The sequence below is a fragment of the Gouania willdenowi genome, chromosome 13 (genome assembly GCF_900634775.1).
Source record: "Gouania willdenowi chromosome 13, fGouWil2.1, whole genome shotgun sequence".
Taxonomy (NCBI): domain Eukaryota; kingdom Metazoa; phylum Chordata; class Actinopteri; order Blenniiformes; family Gobiesocidae; genus Gouania; species Gouania willdenowi.
In genome coordinates this window covers 11,118,551-11,134,004 of record NC_041056.1, presented here as the reverse complement: position 1 = coordinate 11,134,004, position 15,454 = coordinate 11,118,551, and the positions used below count along the sequence as shown (strand labels likewise).

At 37.3% G+C, this 15,454-nt stretch overlaps 1 protein-coding gene across 1 annotated transcript; it reads right to left on the bottom strand.

The window, feature by feature from the left end:
- Positions 1 to 3,985: 3,985 nt before the first annotated feature.
- On the bottom strand, positions 3,986 to 15,055 carry LOC114474103 (multidrug and toxin extrusion protein 1-like). The gene is made up of 17 exons (XM_028464131.1): positions 14,858 to 15,055; positions 13,744 to 13,845; positions 11,108 to 11,176; positions 10,869 to 11,017; positions 10,016 to 10,058; positions 9,861 to 9,905; positions 9,662 to 9,759; positions 9,487 to 9,584; positions 9,273 to 9,386; positions 7,518 to 7,585; positions 7,325 to 7,433; positions 7,172 to 7,247; positions 5,888 to 5,957; positions 5,663 to 5,795; positions 5,466 to 5,560; positions 5,295 to 5,375; positions 3,986 to 4,370 (listed from the first exon to the last, which is right to left on the bottom strand). Exons 1-17 carry the CDS (start codon positions 14,963 to 14,965, stop codon positions 4,098 to 4,100), a joined length of 1,731 nt encoding a protein of 576 aa, XP_028319932.1. The 5' UTR covers positions 14,966 to 15,055; the 3' UTR covers positions 3,986 to 4,097.
- Between the last annotated feature and the right edge of the window lie 399 nt (positions 15,056 to 15,454).

Genomic DNA, 15,454 nt, shown 5'->3' with positions numbered 1-15,454 from the left:
CTGGTAGGCCTACCTTTGTTGACATTGAAATGCTGTGAACATTCCTGATAGGGCTGGGTGATATGGACCAAAACTCATATCTCATTATATTTTCTCATAATGGTGATATACGATGTAAATCTTGATAATTTTACTTAAATTCAAGTCTGACCGGAAAGAAAATTCTGGGTTATATTTGCTGATGCAAAATGCCACACAAGCTCATTTATTAGTATGTGTGAGTGAGTTCTGTCGTGTGGCTTGTTATGGGGGAACGTCTGGGTTAGGACATACTCATTTATCCATCGAACTGAGCTTTACATGTTGTTCTGAGAAGTAAAAGCAGCGACTACTAAAACAAGGATTTTTATACAAAATATGATATCGATATATGCAATATTGTAGTTTTCTATATCGCCAAAATAGAAAACTCTATACATCTTGAATCTTAATATATTGCCCAGCCCTAATTCCTAAATTATAATACAGCCTACATTAAAATATAAATGGGTATTTGAAGCACATTTGTTTATTTAATATACTTTCAGTTCATATACAAGTCAACACATTGCATATTTACAGTTCATTTCACATTGCTTGTCTTTAAGTTAGACATTTACATTTTATCTTCATTACAGAAATGTATTTTCTTATAATTACTCATGCTCACTTATAGGGTTCTCGGTCATTCACTCCTGACTTATTAGACACATTTGTTGCAGACTTTACATCCTTTAGTACTTTTTGAAAGGAGTGTATTTGTGGCGCTTGTGATTAGCTGATTTTTCATACCGACTTACGTGGTTTCTTCCCCCGTGGGAAACGCTAGAACTGCCACTCAGGCCATTTCAGGTGGCAGTTCTCGCGAGGCTAGTGACAGCATTCAGTTTTGTAAGGCAGAGGAATGTCTTTATTTATCTTTTAATTATTATTACATTAGAATACGGGATATTTACGGGAAAATACTGAGACGAGACGATGGCGGGAAAGAGGGGTGAAATACCGGAATAGCCAATACTTGATAATGAAGGATATTTACTGGGATATTAGTTCCCAGTTCTGAAACTTGACTGTATCACATTCAATATTCCATTGTTCCTTTGTATTGCTTTGGGGGATTGCTGTATCGACACCATGATTTACATGATGGTAAGCCAAAGGGCAAGTGTGAACATCAACCAGCCAATCGCCAGCAACGTGCTGGGGTTCGGGGGAAGTTATCTGTACTGCTTGAAGTTGGTATTAAGTCTTGAGAGAGCCTGCAAACTGGCAGCATGGAGGGCAGCATGTTTTCCACGGCACAGAATTCTCCTACCGCCTGCGTGTGTGTGTAGGGGCTGATTTGTTGTAAGATTTTACTTGTGACTAACTAAAAGGTAATTAGAAATACTCTTGTCATCTTTCCTTGAAGCTGATCATTAAAGAACTGGGAAGGTAGAGGTAATAAAATCCTTACAATAACTATGTTTATTCCCACTTTCTTTTTTTTTTTCCTCTCATTGCCCTAACCAGCGGCCCACCGGGAAATTCCCCGGTGTCCCAGTACGACAGTCCACCCATGGTGTCCACTTGTCACAATGCCAACATGTTACTTCTTTCTCACTTGTACTCTCTCTGAGTGTTTGTATGTGCAACGTACACTTGTTGTGATTAGACATGGGTGTGTGTTTATTGTGTGTGCTGATGCTTGTGTGCTCATTTGTGGTGCTTTGAGGAGTTAGTTGAGTTCACGGTTGTACAGGTTTGAGTGTGCACTGCAGTGTGAGTGCGCCCACGTGTGGATAAATTGTGGGTGTGTCCTGGTGTGCGAGTTCCTACGCACACCTGAGCCTCGTCTGTAATCATTGGGTTGATAAATAAGTCCATTGATTTCAATCATTAAAGAGTAACTAAACCCCCCAAAAAAAATTCTGATGAAAAAAAAGCATTTGGGTATAAAGTGGTGTTGTTGATTGATTCTAGTCCAACTCTTGAAATTTTTGTCAGATATAATAATAACATGTAAGAGTGACTGCCCTCTATGGGTTGACACCTGTCTATAACAATCAAATTTCGCTATTGGCTGAGAATGGTGGTTTGTGACGTTTTGGTGGCTTCGATTCACTGTTGGCTCCACCCCTCCTATAAAATGTAGCACCTGTGAACTCTACAATCTCCGGTGAGTAGGTTGGTTTGAGAGAATTGTGAATAGAGGTATATTAAGTAATGAGTAGCTAGTTAGCATGGCATAGATTGTTCATTGGAGATTTTATAGTATAGACTGGTCGTGTCTTAACTGCAACAGAAGCCACGCCCATAATCAAGGGATTTTTTGAATTTCTCACATAGTGACAGGTAAACCAAAATCTGGGATTTGGTTACTCTTTAAGCGTCAGTGTGTTGTCTTGAGTTCATCTAGCAGGGTTGGTCCTAGGATTTCTATAAATCCATGGAAATTTGCGGGTTAATTTCAACAGAATATAAACGTCAGACCTTTGGGCAACAGCACACCTTAAATGACCATAACTCCGATTGAAAAAGATGCAAAACTTCCCAACGACATCCAGGAGGCCATTTCCAGGGTAGGTATTGTGGTGTATTGACTGCTTTGAATTACATTTATTTAATGCAATAAACCTTTTCTTACCTAAATTTGAGTGTTGGTCTTTTACATGCTTGAACACGTTTTCATAATTAAACCCAACCAGCACAGAAGGACAGTTGCTAGAGTGTTATATTGACTTAGGAACCAAATAAGTATCTTGGTCTGGACTGGTCTCCTCCTGCAACAGCAGTTTTATGTCATAAAAGTGTCTGATTCTGGCTCCAGATAGGATTCCTACCACCTTTAGGTCCACGAGTAAACATTTGCTGCTTCCTCTCTTTGTGTCCAAGCTAAGGCTAATTTAGTCAACATATGTTGTCTAAAAATCCTGTGGAAGATATATGCGCTTACTCTCCTGTTTTCTAAGAGTTGCGTTTTGGCTTGCTGCTCTCAGACCTTGCCATGAAGGGTCTAATTCTGACACAAGTAAAGATATACGGATCTTTACTTTGTATTCTTAAAAATGTCATATTTATATCGAGAAGATGCCAGCGGAGAATTCTTCACATTAACATTTAAATAAAGGGAAATCCACAACAATTTAAACATGTCAGGTGATCAAAGTGGATTTCCTGGATTTCCTTAAGACATTATAAGACAAAATGATCTTGTAATATCACACAATATATGACTATTTTTACAATACACATTCACTATCCACTCTGCACAAGTTTCATATGTACAGTTTATATGCACATCAAACATATATACACACATAGTATATACACAAATTTCATCAATAAAATTTAGTGTGGAAATATATAAATGATATTCTCTTTCACAATTTATACCTTTTATGTGTATTAAGTATTAATATATTTTACAAATGATACCGGTATATCATTGCTAAAAAATAAATATAAATGAAACCTTAAGATATTATTCAAAAAGTAGAGAAAAAAAATCTTGCTGGAATTACTACGCGGAAGTCAAAGAAACTTCAAAGGAAACATCAAAGCGATCAGCAGACGCCTCTGACAAAGACTGGCAGTTGTCAGTCGAAACATGTCAGGAGATCAAAGTGGATTTCCTGAGGAACAGTTGTCTAAATAAATGAAACCTTAAGATATCATTGAAAAAGAAGGCAAAAATTCTTTTGCTGGAATTATCACAAGGAAATTCAAAGATTGAAGAGAGGGAAGTGGAATCCTGATGATCTTTGATATGTTTAGTTATTTTAAGTTTAGTTAGCCCTCAGCTTTGAACTGAAGTTGTTTTCTGATCCTCTTCTTTCAAAATTATCTCCAGAGGTATATACAGTCTTTGTTAAGACTTTTCTTTGTGGGCTGTTTTGAGTAAAATTCACATTTTTTGTTTCACATGCATAAGAATGAATGACGGCCACAGTACGAGGTGAGCAGGAGGATTTTTATTACAAGTGGAAGGAGAAAGGAAAAACATAAGGCATCAATTTTACCTTCGTAGAATTTGTATTATACACAGATGCAGAATACATTTCAAATTTCAAATCAATACCAGCTCCAACCTTTTCCCTTCATATAACCTGCTGTGTTGCTGGGCTATGCTAATATATCTATTGAGCCAGCACAGTGGGTGTCAGCAGAACAGGAGTCTGCGTGGTATTGAACAAGTCCAATGTAGAGTTGTGCTTTGAAGATGTCACTGGCAAAGGGACGAGGAGGCGTACACCTACACCCACAGCAAGAAGACAAACAGCTGCAAAAATCAGAATTCCTCTTCTGACGATGAGCTGGGTGGTGGTGAGACGTCCACCTCTGTGGTGCTGATCAGCAGGTCCTCCATTGGTCCCAGTGCTCCTTTCATGTAACCTGTGGTCGTCCACCCACTTCAAGAACAAGACATAATGTTTTACATCACACATCAATCTCAAGGCCCAGGGGCAAAGTCCGGCCCTTTAAAGCTCCTGATATGGCCCTCAGGAGAAAGTATAGAATTACAGCAAAAACATGAAATCACCAACCAATTCAGTTTTAGATATCTCAGTATCTCCAAATACACAATGTCAATGAAACTGCACATTTTACCCATGGTTATATCACTTGATGGCAGTCATTGTGAACTTCAAACTGTTGTAATTACTCTCAATTTTTTCAAATATCCTACAATTTTCCTCAAACTATTTCCCAAAATGTTCCCAAATTAAACAAAAATTGGTCACAAAGGAAATTGAAGATTCTGCAGGGACTGATATCTGTCACTTATTGCTTGGATATTGTCAGTGCCTTAAATATTCTAAATACTATTATAGGTGGAAGTGCAAACTAGGGCACATGGATGAAAAAAGTACTTGTTTTATCCCCTAAAATCTGCGGCCCACTTGAAATTAAACTGGTCTGTCTTTGGCCCCTGAAGTAAAATTAGTCTGAGACCCCTGCTTTACAGTCATTCACAGCAATAAATCAAAGAGTTTAAGTTGAACTAAACACATTTTTCTATTTTAACCCTACAAAGAGATGAATATTAATTGCTGACCAGTTTGTTTAACTGAATGCAAGGCTTCCCTGATTAAAGTAAAGAAACTTTTGATTTCATGTCAGGTCACACATGTGATATCGGCAAACATCGTATCGTCATCCAAACATATCAACATTGTATTGTATTGTGATGAAGCTGGTGATTTACACCCCTAATAGGAAGCAGTGTGACAGTTTGTTTTTCCAAAAGACTTTTTATTCAAACATGAAGTGAGAACATGAAAAACCTTCAGCCTGTGGTAAAAATAGCATTGAGTTCCATTCACATAACTTACTTTTTGGTCTGCAGAATTCTCAGAAAGGTTTTCCGTATCCAGTAAAGCAAACTGGGCCCCTTTTTTAGCTCGTTTCACAGCCTGAGAAAATGGATACAAAGATTACTTTCATTTCTTTCAGTAATACAAATGGATGTGTCATGATGATAAAACCTTAGTTATTGGTAATACCTCCTCTGTCATTTGCTTCCAGTTCAGCTTGAAGATGACAACAATGTAAAAGGTGGATTGTAAAACGACACAGACGAGCAGTCCCAACCAAAAGCCTGCAGAGAAAAGAACAACAAAGACATGGTGTTCTGTTGATGAAACAGACTTTATTTATCTTGTCTTGTATTGACAATGACATGATGATTTCCCGTCTTTACCTAAAACCCTTAGTTTCACCACAAACATGAAAACAACGCTTAGGGTAAGCCCAATGCAATAGTATCCAATGAAGTTTGCAACAGCTGGTATCTTCTGCTTGCCTGTGCCTAAAAAGATGCCCGTGCAGACACACTAGCATGGAGAGAAAATAAACATTTATTACAGCTTTAATCATCTTCAGAATGTACCAGTTTTCTAACCAAATTAGAAATTCTGAGACTTACCACAAGACCATCAAAGAACTGCAGGAAACAGTAAGCATTCATTAAGTTCGACACCAGCTCTATGATCTTCCTGGAATGATAGTTCAGATTTTTGAGTTAGGTGGAGGGATCTAGTGGGGTTAGGTAGGATTAAGGTTAGGAGTTACGGTAACAGTGTTAGGGTGAGGGCAGACATGGGTAAATGGTGGCGTGGGGGCCACATGCGTCCCTCGGTTTAATTGTTGTAATTCAAGAGATTGGAAGTAATATGAAGCCCAATATAATAGACAAAATTTATCCGAAAACATACAAGACGGAAGCAAAATGCACAGAATGTAAACAAAAATACCCGGAGCAAAAAGACAAAAGCGTTCTATTTCATAATATTTTGTGGTTCTATGAGTAATATGAGTGAGATGTCTCACCAGACTGCCCTTCTTTCTCGAATGAGGAGAAGAGGTTTGCTTATTTGAATGGTGCACACCTGTCCGTGTCCTCATTTTATAGGAGGTGGGAGTGTCTCCCAAGGGATTGTCGCGCTTCACCGGTCAATCAGGATTGACATTGTGAAACAGAATGCTTCTGAGGAATGTAGACAGAGTTCACATCCCAGAGTGAGACATCTCACGAAATATTACTCATAGAACCGGGGTTATGAAAGAAACCTAAAGTTTTTAAAAATACACAAAAAAAAATAAAATATACAAAGGCACACCAGAAACACCAAACATCCACCTAAACACACACAAAAACACAACAAACTAATACTTACAACAAACATACAAAATGACTTCAAAGACGCACACAATGCCAACACAAATTCACAAATTATTTCACAAGAAATAACAAAAACACATATAATGTCTCAAAAAAAATACACAAAATGTTGGGAGGAATTCCCAAAATAACATAAATACACAAAATGACTAAAAACTCAGAAAACAACAAAAAAACGACACAAAAAGAGAAAAAACAATGATAAAAACTCTTTCCTGTAATAATACTCAGATTGGTCATTGTTCTAAATAAATGATGACATGAATGTTGACAATGTGGCCCTCAGATCACACAATCACATTTTTGTGGCCCTGTTGTGATAAAAGTTGCCCTGGGTTAGGGTAACAAACGACTCTTAATGACTGCCTTCATGACACCTTATTCATGCTAATGACAGGTGTAATATTAATAATATTAATGACAGCCTAATGTCAGCCTTATGTATGAAACTTCAACTGTGTTACCAGATATTTACTTTTAATATTGTTTTTGTGTAACACAAAGTTTGGGGAAGCATTTCATACTAACTCATCAGAAGTGAAGAGGAAGCCCAACACTGTTTTTGAAGAGCCAAGTACGATACCTTCAGCGACTGCAAAAGCACCTGAAAAACATCAAGAAATGGACAAGACGTTAATTTATGACCATATGATTCAACAAGTCTAGGGAATTTTAGCTGACCTGCAAGACCAAGTGACAACTTGCTGGTAAGTATTGCCCTGGCAGTGTCTCCAGCCCCAAGAGCATTCCCCACCCGAGCACAGGCAGCCGCTTGAATACCAAGAGGGAACTATATGTGTTCATTGTTTTAGAAAAAAATAAGATTAGCTTGTAATGTGTCTCATAAGCAATATTGATAAAGATTTATGCGTACCATGTAGGTTATGAAAGCTATCATTATCACAACATGTTGAGCTGCCAGCTCGTCTTCACCCAGCATTCCTGATTATTGGACACAAAGAAATGAATGTTGTTGATTATTTGCTTTAGAACAGTAGTGTCAACTCATGTTAGTTCAAGGGCCAATCATGGACCAGTTTGACCTCAAGTCGGCCACAGACTTTTGGTGGAAAGAACGACTGTAACATTATTGTGTTTTAGTTTTCAATATCCGTTCAATTCACTTTAAAATTGCATGATTTGTAGAAGCATTTTCACAATTTGCTATTAAAAATGATATAAACAAAGGAAAAATGCACGCTGGTGAATTTGGTGGAGCTATCACAACTGGATTATTTGGTAATTTACATAATAATTCATGTTTTTGCTGTCATTTTTACTTTCTCCTGCGGACTGAATTGGATGCTCCAAAGGACCAGATTTGGCCCTTGGGCCTTGAGTTTGACAGATGTAGATTCAGAAGAATTTAATCCACGTTTATCATATTATATTGTATCACTTATAGAATACAATATAAGACAAAAAGCAGTATTAATAGGAATATGAAAAAAAAAAAAAAAACCGTGTACCACACGTACCCTCAGCAATGCATCTTGTAACGTTTTATTATCCCAATAATTTGTTGCACAATATATCATCCCACCTTTAGTATTCATTCCTTGACGGGATATTAAATGGTTGTAAATAAGGGAGCATGTCAGATGTATTTCTGTCTCTTTGTTATTGAACATATCCTGTAGTCCCTATGTTCCTATATAAAAGGGGATCTGAGGGTTTGTTCCACTATCGGGGCCAGTATTTATATTGTCACTATTGTTTTCAGTGTACTTTATCATTATAAAACAGATCTTTGTCTGATAACTCGTCCCCCAAATTTAGTCTGATTTTACCGACGTACCAGCACACAGAATACTAAGGACACTCCTGCATTTTCATAAATTTAACAATAGAAATGAACCTTTGGCTACAATCCAGTGTGTTTACATGCATGCATGTAACATGTTTGTTCAGTAACATGCACACACAATCAAATAAATAAAAAATATTCCCATTTAAACCTATTAGAACATTAATATCATTATTAATACAGTTTTTATTAGCCTCAAAGTGCCCCCTGCTATTAGTTATGGTTACACTGACACTACAATGGTTATACTGACTGAGGGGTAATTTCGACTCTGCTAGGTTATACCGACTCCGAGGGGTTAAACTGAAGGATATTGACTCCAAGGAGTTTACCTTATGCATCTTCAATTGCATTTTATTTGGGAAAGGCAGTAAGTCTAATTGTTATTTCATTTAAATTCTGAATATTTTGTGCACACTTCACGTTTTATATATAAGGCTGACATTAGGCTGTCATTATTATGACATAACACCTGTCATTGGCATGAATAAGGTGTCATGAAGGCTGTTATTAAGTGTTCTTTGTGTACCTAACCCCGAACCCTTACTTACCCTGACCCCTAACCATAACCGAAAAATGCCAACATAGCTCCAAAGGTATTAAAATTTAGCAAACCACACTTAATGACAGCCTTCATGATGACTTATTCATGCTAATGACAGATAATGACAGTATAATTTCAGCCTTATGTATAAAACTTCAACTAAAGTGTTATCGGTATTTTTTTAGACACAATTTGACCTATTGTTATTACTCATTCTAAATTGTGAATTAAATGTCCCATTGTTAAAATGGTTCATATAGGGGTATAAGTGAGTTTACCTGCAAAGAATCCACCAAACTCATAAACCCACCACTCAAAACAAGTCATCATTGTACTGGGCACAGCCAGCCTCATGTAGGAGCCCCACTCCTGCAGTGAATCTGCAGACCATCCTGCAGGGGGAGAGAGGCACCTATATTTATCATCTCTGAAGATGACTGGGAGAAATTGTCTATGCAAACATGGAAAGATGCTTAAGAACAAATTAATTACCTCCCCATGTGGCCTCATGAAGCTTTTTCCAGCGAATGTAAGCAAACAGGAAGATACAAATGTAAATCTGTGACAAGGTGTTGGCTGCAGCAGAACCACTGTAATTACATATTGACAGTGTTGCTTATACAACTGTATATTCAGATTAGAAAAGATGGCACACGAGCACACCCACCTAACACCCAAATTTAGCCAGTGAAGAAAAACATAATTTGTCAGCACATTGGCAATGTTTGCAAGTACAGCTGTGTAGAACTGAGGCAGGATTATTCCCTGAAAACACAAACAACAACACACCACGAGTGAATACACAAACAACAACACACCATGAGTGAAGGACAAATGTGAAAGTATTGAAAATAGCATTAGTGCACCTGATTCTGCAGATAAGACACCTGGAGCTGATGTAGAAACATGGCCTGGAAAGAAAACACTGGATAAACAAGTGTGCACTAATGGCATCAAATGTTGCTTTTGTATTGATTTTTGCTTATTTTTGTATTGTTTTTTGCTTATAGATGAAACTTACTGGTACTGCAGGGAGGAAAGCCATTATATACAGCTGGGCAATTCTGAATAAAAAACGCCATTTTCAGAAAAGTCTATTTTTATAGTTCATTTCTGCTTTTCCTCATAGCAATACATTGAACAATATGTATACTTGTAAACAGAATTAAGTGCAGTGATATTGTTTGTTCAGTTCAGGGGCCAAATATGTACAAGTTTGATCTCAAGTGAGCTGCAGTGGTGGGGAAACTAACAATTTCAACATGAGAGCTACTTTTCATTTACATGTATATATGATATAAAAGCATATAGAGTAGAAGGCATCAACAATATCCACGCAATATTAGAATTTGGGGACATTTTTGCAAATAATTGGAGGATTAAGCAGGATTTTGGAAAAATTTTGTTTTTTTCAACAATTTAAGAGTAAAAATTACTTCCATCGTGTTCTACAAGCATGCGAAAACTGTAAACCCCTGCAAATAATGTAAATAAGTGTCAAGTTCTACTTCCAAATAAATGTATTGAAATTATACATGTATTATTTTGCAAGGATGCCGATATCTATGTTTGGAAATGATACAGTTTTTTAAAATCACCCCCGATTTCTGGTTAATTTCAATATTATAATTCCAATGAAAACTTTCTATTTTCTTAATATTGCCAAAATTCCAGAGTTTACACCCATTTTGCAACCCTACTGAGATATCCACAACTAAATCTTTGGTAATTTATAAAATGATTCATGTTTTAAAGGGCCAGATTTGGCCCCCAGGCCTTGGGTTTGACGCGTGTTTTAGAGGATGAAGGCTCACATGATGTGACGCATCTTTGAGGGCCTGGGTTTTACATGTAAGCTTAGTGCAGGCGATTACCTGGCCACCTCAGGGTCTTGACCCATGCAGAGCAGGATGGCCTGGGCATTAATGAGGAGAGCCCAGCAGGGCAGACAGAAGAGAAGGAGGATGATGATGCCACGCTGAAGAATTCCTCCCACCCTCAGCAGGTTCTTCCCACCAAACGTCTGCACAGGCGCTCAGACACTGTTAATTATTCCACGCATCGGAGTAATGAATAGCCTTTGTCAACCATGTGTCAGAAAAGAGAAACACACCTGAGATATGAGAGTATCACATGCCAGTCCCAGACCACATCCTGTTGCTGCAGTGGAAACATTAATGGCCTGAAATTAAGAGAAAAAACCCAACTGTTAGACATTCAAATGCAACACATATGGCAGGTTATTTTTATTTAGCCCACTAAATACCCAACGTCATAATTCTAGACATTCTATTTTGGGCTGAATCTCGTCGGTTCATCTTTGCCTTGATTGCCAGTCATTGAAATTGTTTGGGTTTTTTGGACCGTCAAAAGGGGTCCAAATTTAGCCCCAATATAGTTATTATTGTACCATTCAACATAGTCCAATTTTAGTCCTATTTAGTTAATGAAATTGGAGGGTTTTTACCATCAAAATTTAGCCCCAATATAGTCATTGAAATGTAGCTGTCTTTGGATTGTCCAACTTGGTCCAATTTTACCCCAATTATAGTCGTAGAAATTGAGTAGCTTTTGGGCCGTCCAAATAGGTAAAACATTTTTTTACACAATATAGTTGTTGAAATTGGGTTGTTTTTGGACTGTCCTACTTGGTCCAGATTTAGCACATTTGGTTCAAGTTTGGCTGAAAAATTGTCATTAGAAATAGGACTTCTCATTTGGGGTAAGTAGCTCTACAATTTTAACCCTTTTAAAATAATAAGAAAATGTATTGTAACAACTTCAAACATAACAGCCCACAAACATAAACCAAAAAGACAAATCTGACCCTGGTACAATTTGACTACAAAGGTATTACATTTTGGGAAGGTAAGATACAGTCCCCTCCAAAAGTATTGGAATGGTTATTCCTTTGTTTTTGCTGTATAATGTAAACATTTGGGTTTCAGATGAAAACATGAATATGAGACAAAAGTTTAGAATTCCAGCTTTTATTTCATGGTATTTACAGCTAGATGTGTTAAACAACTCAGGACAGAGCACCTTTGTTTACCCACCCACTTTTCAAGTGAGCAAAACTATTGGAACATGTGACTTATGGGTGTTTCTAGTTGCTCAGGTGTTGTCTTTTAGATTGATTGCTTAAACATTAAATAGTTCTTGTTTTTGGCTTTGGGTTTCACCTGTGAAAACTGCATTTGCTGTTAAGCAAACATAAAGACCAGAGAGCTGTCTATGGGAGAAAAGCAAACCATTTTGAAGCTAAGAGAAGAGGGATAATCCATCAGAGCTATTGCACAAACATTAGGCATAGCCAATACAAAATCAATTTGGAAAGTCCTGAAAAAGAAAGAAACTACTGGTGTACTGAGCAACAGGCATCGAACAGATCGGTCAAGTGTATCAACAGCAGTTGATGACAGAAACATTGTGAGAGCTGTGAGGAAACAACCAAAGACAACAGTCAGTGACATCACTACCAACCTCCACAGGGCAGGGGTGAAGGCATCACAATCCACTGTTCGAAGAAGACTTCGAGAGAAGAAATATAGAGACCATACCACAAGATGCAAACCACTCATCAGCAGAAAGAAGGAAGGCCAGATGGATTTTGCAAAAGAACAGAGATGAGCCACAAAAGTTTTGGAACAAAGTTTTATGGACTGATGAGACCAAGATTAACCTCTACCAAAGTGATGGAAAGGCCAAAGTATGCAGAATAAAATGATCTGCTTATGATCCAAAACACACAAGCTCATTGGTGAAGCATGGTGGAGGTTATGTCATGGCTTGCATGGCTGCTTCTGGAATGGGCTCAATAGTCTATGTTGATGATGTAACTCATGATGGTAGCAGCAGAATGAATTTTAAAGTCTACAAAACCACTTTGTCTGGAAATGTACAGAAAAATGCATCCAAACTAATCAGGAGAAGCATCATCATGCAACAAGACAATGACCCAAAACACACTGCCAATACAACAAAGGACTTCATCAAGGGGAAAAAGTGGAAGATCTTAGACTGGCCACGTCAATCACTGGACCTTAACCCAGTAGAGCATTTTACCTCCTGAAGAGGAACCTCCATAAACAAACAAGAAATGAAAGAGGCTGCAGTAAAGGCCTGGAAAAGCATTTCAAATGAAGAATGCAACAGTCTGGTGAAGTCAATGGGTCGCAGGCTTGATGCAGTTATTGCACGTAAGGGTTATGCCACCATATATTTAATGTTATTCACTTTAACTTAATTTAATAAGGTCTGTTACAATACTTTTGCTTACTTGAAAAGTGGGTGGGTTCAAACAAAAGGTGCTTTGTCCTGAGTTGTTTAAAGAGTTGGAGTTGGAATTCTGAACTTTTATATCATATTCATGTTTTGATCTGAAATCTAAATGTCTTCAGTGTACAACAAAAACAAAGGAATTGACCTTGCCATTCCAATACTTTTGGAGGGGACTATAATTCAATTCAGCTTGATTTATATAGCGCAGAATATAACAAAGTCATCTCAAAGTGCTAACACTTCTAATTAATTAATTAACTAACGAAATTCATATTGAGTGCATAGTACTATGAACCTAAAAAGATGGCTTTTCACCTTTCTTATATAATATTGACGTTGTTTAGACATGTGGCAAAAACATCTTTTCAACCATATATTGCTGGGTGGGACAGCTGTCATTATTTTTATTTTCATGCCAACAGCTCTTGAATTTCACTTTATTTCCGGTTACATGAGCTTTATACTTACAGCAGAAGCTAATCCATATCCAGCCATCACAGAATTTCCCAGACGTCCACAGAACATTGTGACTACAAATGGAAGCAGGTAGATGAGGATTCTAGACAGGAGCTGCAAAGACAAACATCAATGCACTGTTGTCCCTGAGTTACATACAGCATTCAGGTGTGCTGGACATCACTTAACCCTCCTATTATCCTTGGGGTCACTTTGACCCCATTTCATGTTTATCATTCAAAAAATAATAGTTGACTTAATTTTTTTTTGCTTCATATTTAATGACTTTTCCTAATTTGAGTACAATTTGGTACAATTGATTATGCATTGATATTGCACGCATTGGTGTTTCTCTGGGGCCAATTTGACCCCAAGCTGTTTTAGCTGAGTAAAATGTGTCTGTCTGTCAGCTCTTTCACAGTGAAAGTGACGTAGAGGAGAATTTATAATGAATAATGCTAAATATGTTACAAAAGGAGATTGAAAAAGGAGAAAAAAAAACATGTTTATGAAAGGAAAGTAGTGGGTCACCAACATCAATCATTAAGGTTCATTTCGTGAAAGTCATGAATGTGCAGCACAAATTAGAAAAGATTTGGATGAAATAGTTCTAAGATACATTAGCTTTAAAACTGAAACTTTGACCTGATGGTGGCGCTGCAGGAAAGGTCATATCATCACCACAACCAATAGGGTTCATACTCTTGTGGTTATTAATGCTGTCAGTAAAATTGAGAAGATTTGGATGAAAACTATTCAAGATAAAGTAATTCTAATTTAAAAGTTTGGCCTGATGGTGGCGCTAGAGAAAAGGTCATGGTTTCATTATCAAGGGGTTATTTATGTATTCAACAAATAAACAAAGAGTCTGACACAATAACTTGGTCAACAATTTTCTGAAAACCATGTTTCTGGAGTCAAATATCTCTGTGGTCAGACTGACCCCAAGGGTAAAATGTGTTAGGAGGGTTAATTTCACTGATCGCTGCTTCTGAAAATCTGACAGATCTGTCTCTGATCTTCAAAACAAACATTTAACAATCTTCTACTCTCTAAAATGAGGAGATTTTTTTTCAACAGACACACAGCATCTTAGAAAACATTAAAAAAAAGAGCTGGTTCTTACCAAAGGCCCTGTCATTCTAACGATGTGGTACAGTTCATCTCTGTGTACAAGAGGAAGCTTGTTGCGCAGCCATCTGCAGCAGAAAAGTTTATCGCTGGTTGTGTCCATTTTTGCAGGATCAATAAAACGTGATGGTTTGTAGAGCTAAGACACAAAGCGTGTCTAAATCTGATGGTCTCCACAAACAAATTCCTCAATGGTTTTGGCACATCTTTAACAAGTTACTAATTATTGCACTTGAGGAGTGTTCAGTGGATTCTCTTCCCACTATGTAAATCTGACATACTGTATATGTAACAACACGGGACAGAGTTCAACTCATGAGTCACTTTTTAAAAACCATAATTTACAGGTTGATGCCAAATGGAAAGGTTACACTTAAACATTGGCTGGGAATTGGTTTAAAAGTTAGAGAGTAATGTTTAACATTTGACCTTTTTTTCAACAGTAGTGGTTACCATAGCATTCTAATAACTAGGTCACGGCCTTGACGATATGAATGTTGTTGTTACTAGGCTGTTTCTATACCTGTGTTGCCTTTAAGAGTGTTTCTGACTCAAATAGAATTATTGCACTGTATCTATTAGTAGTCATTAT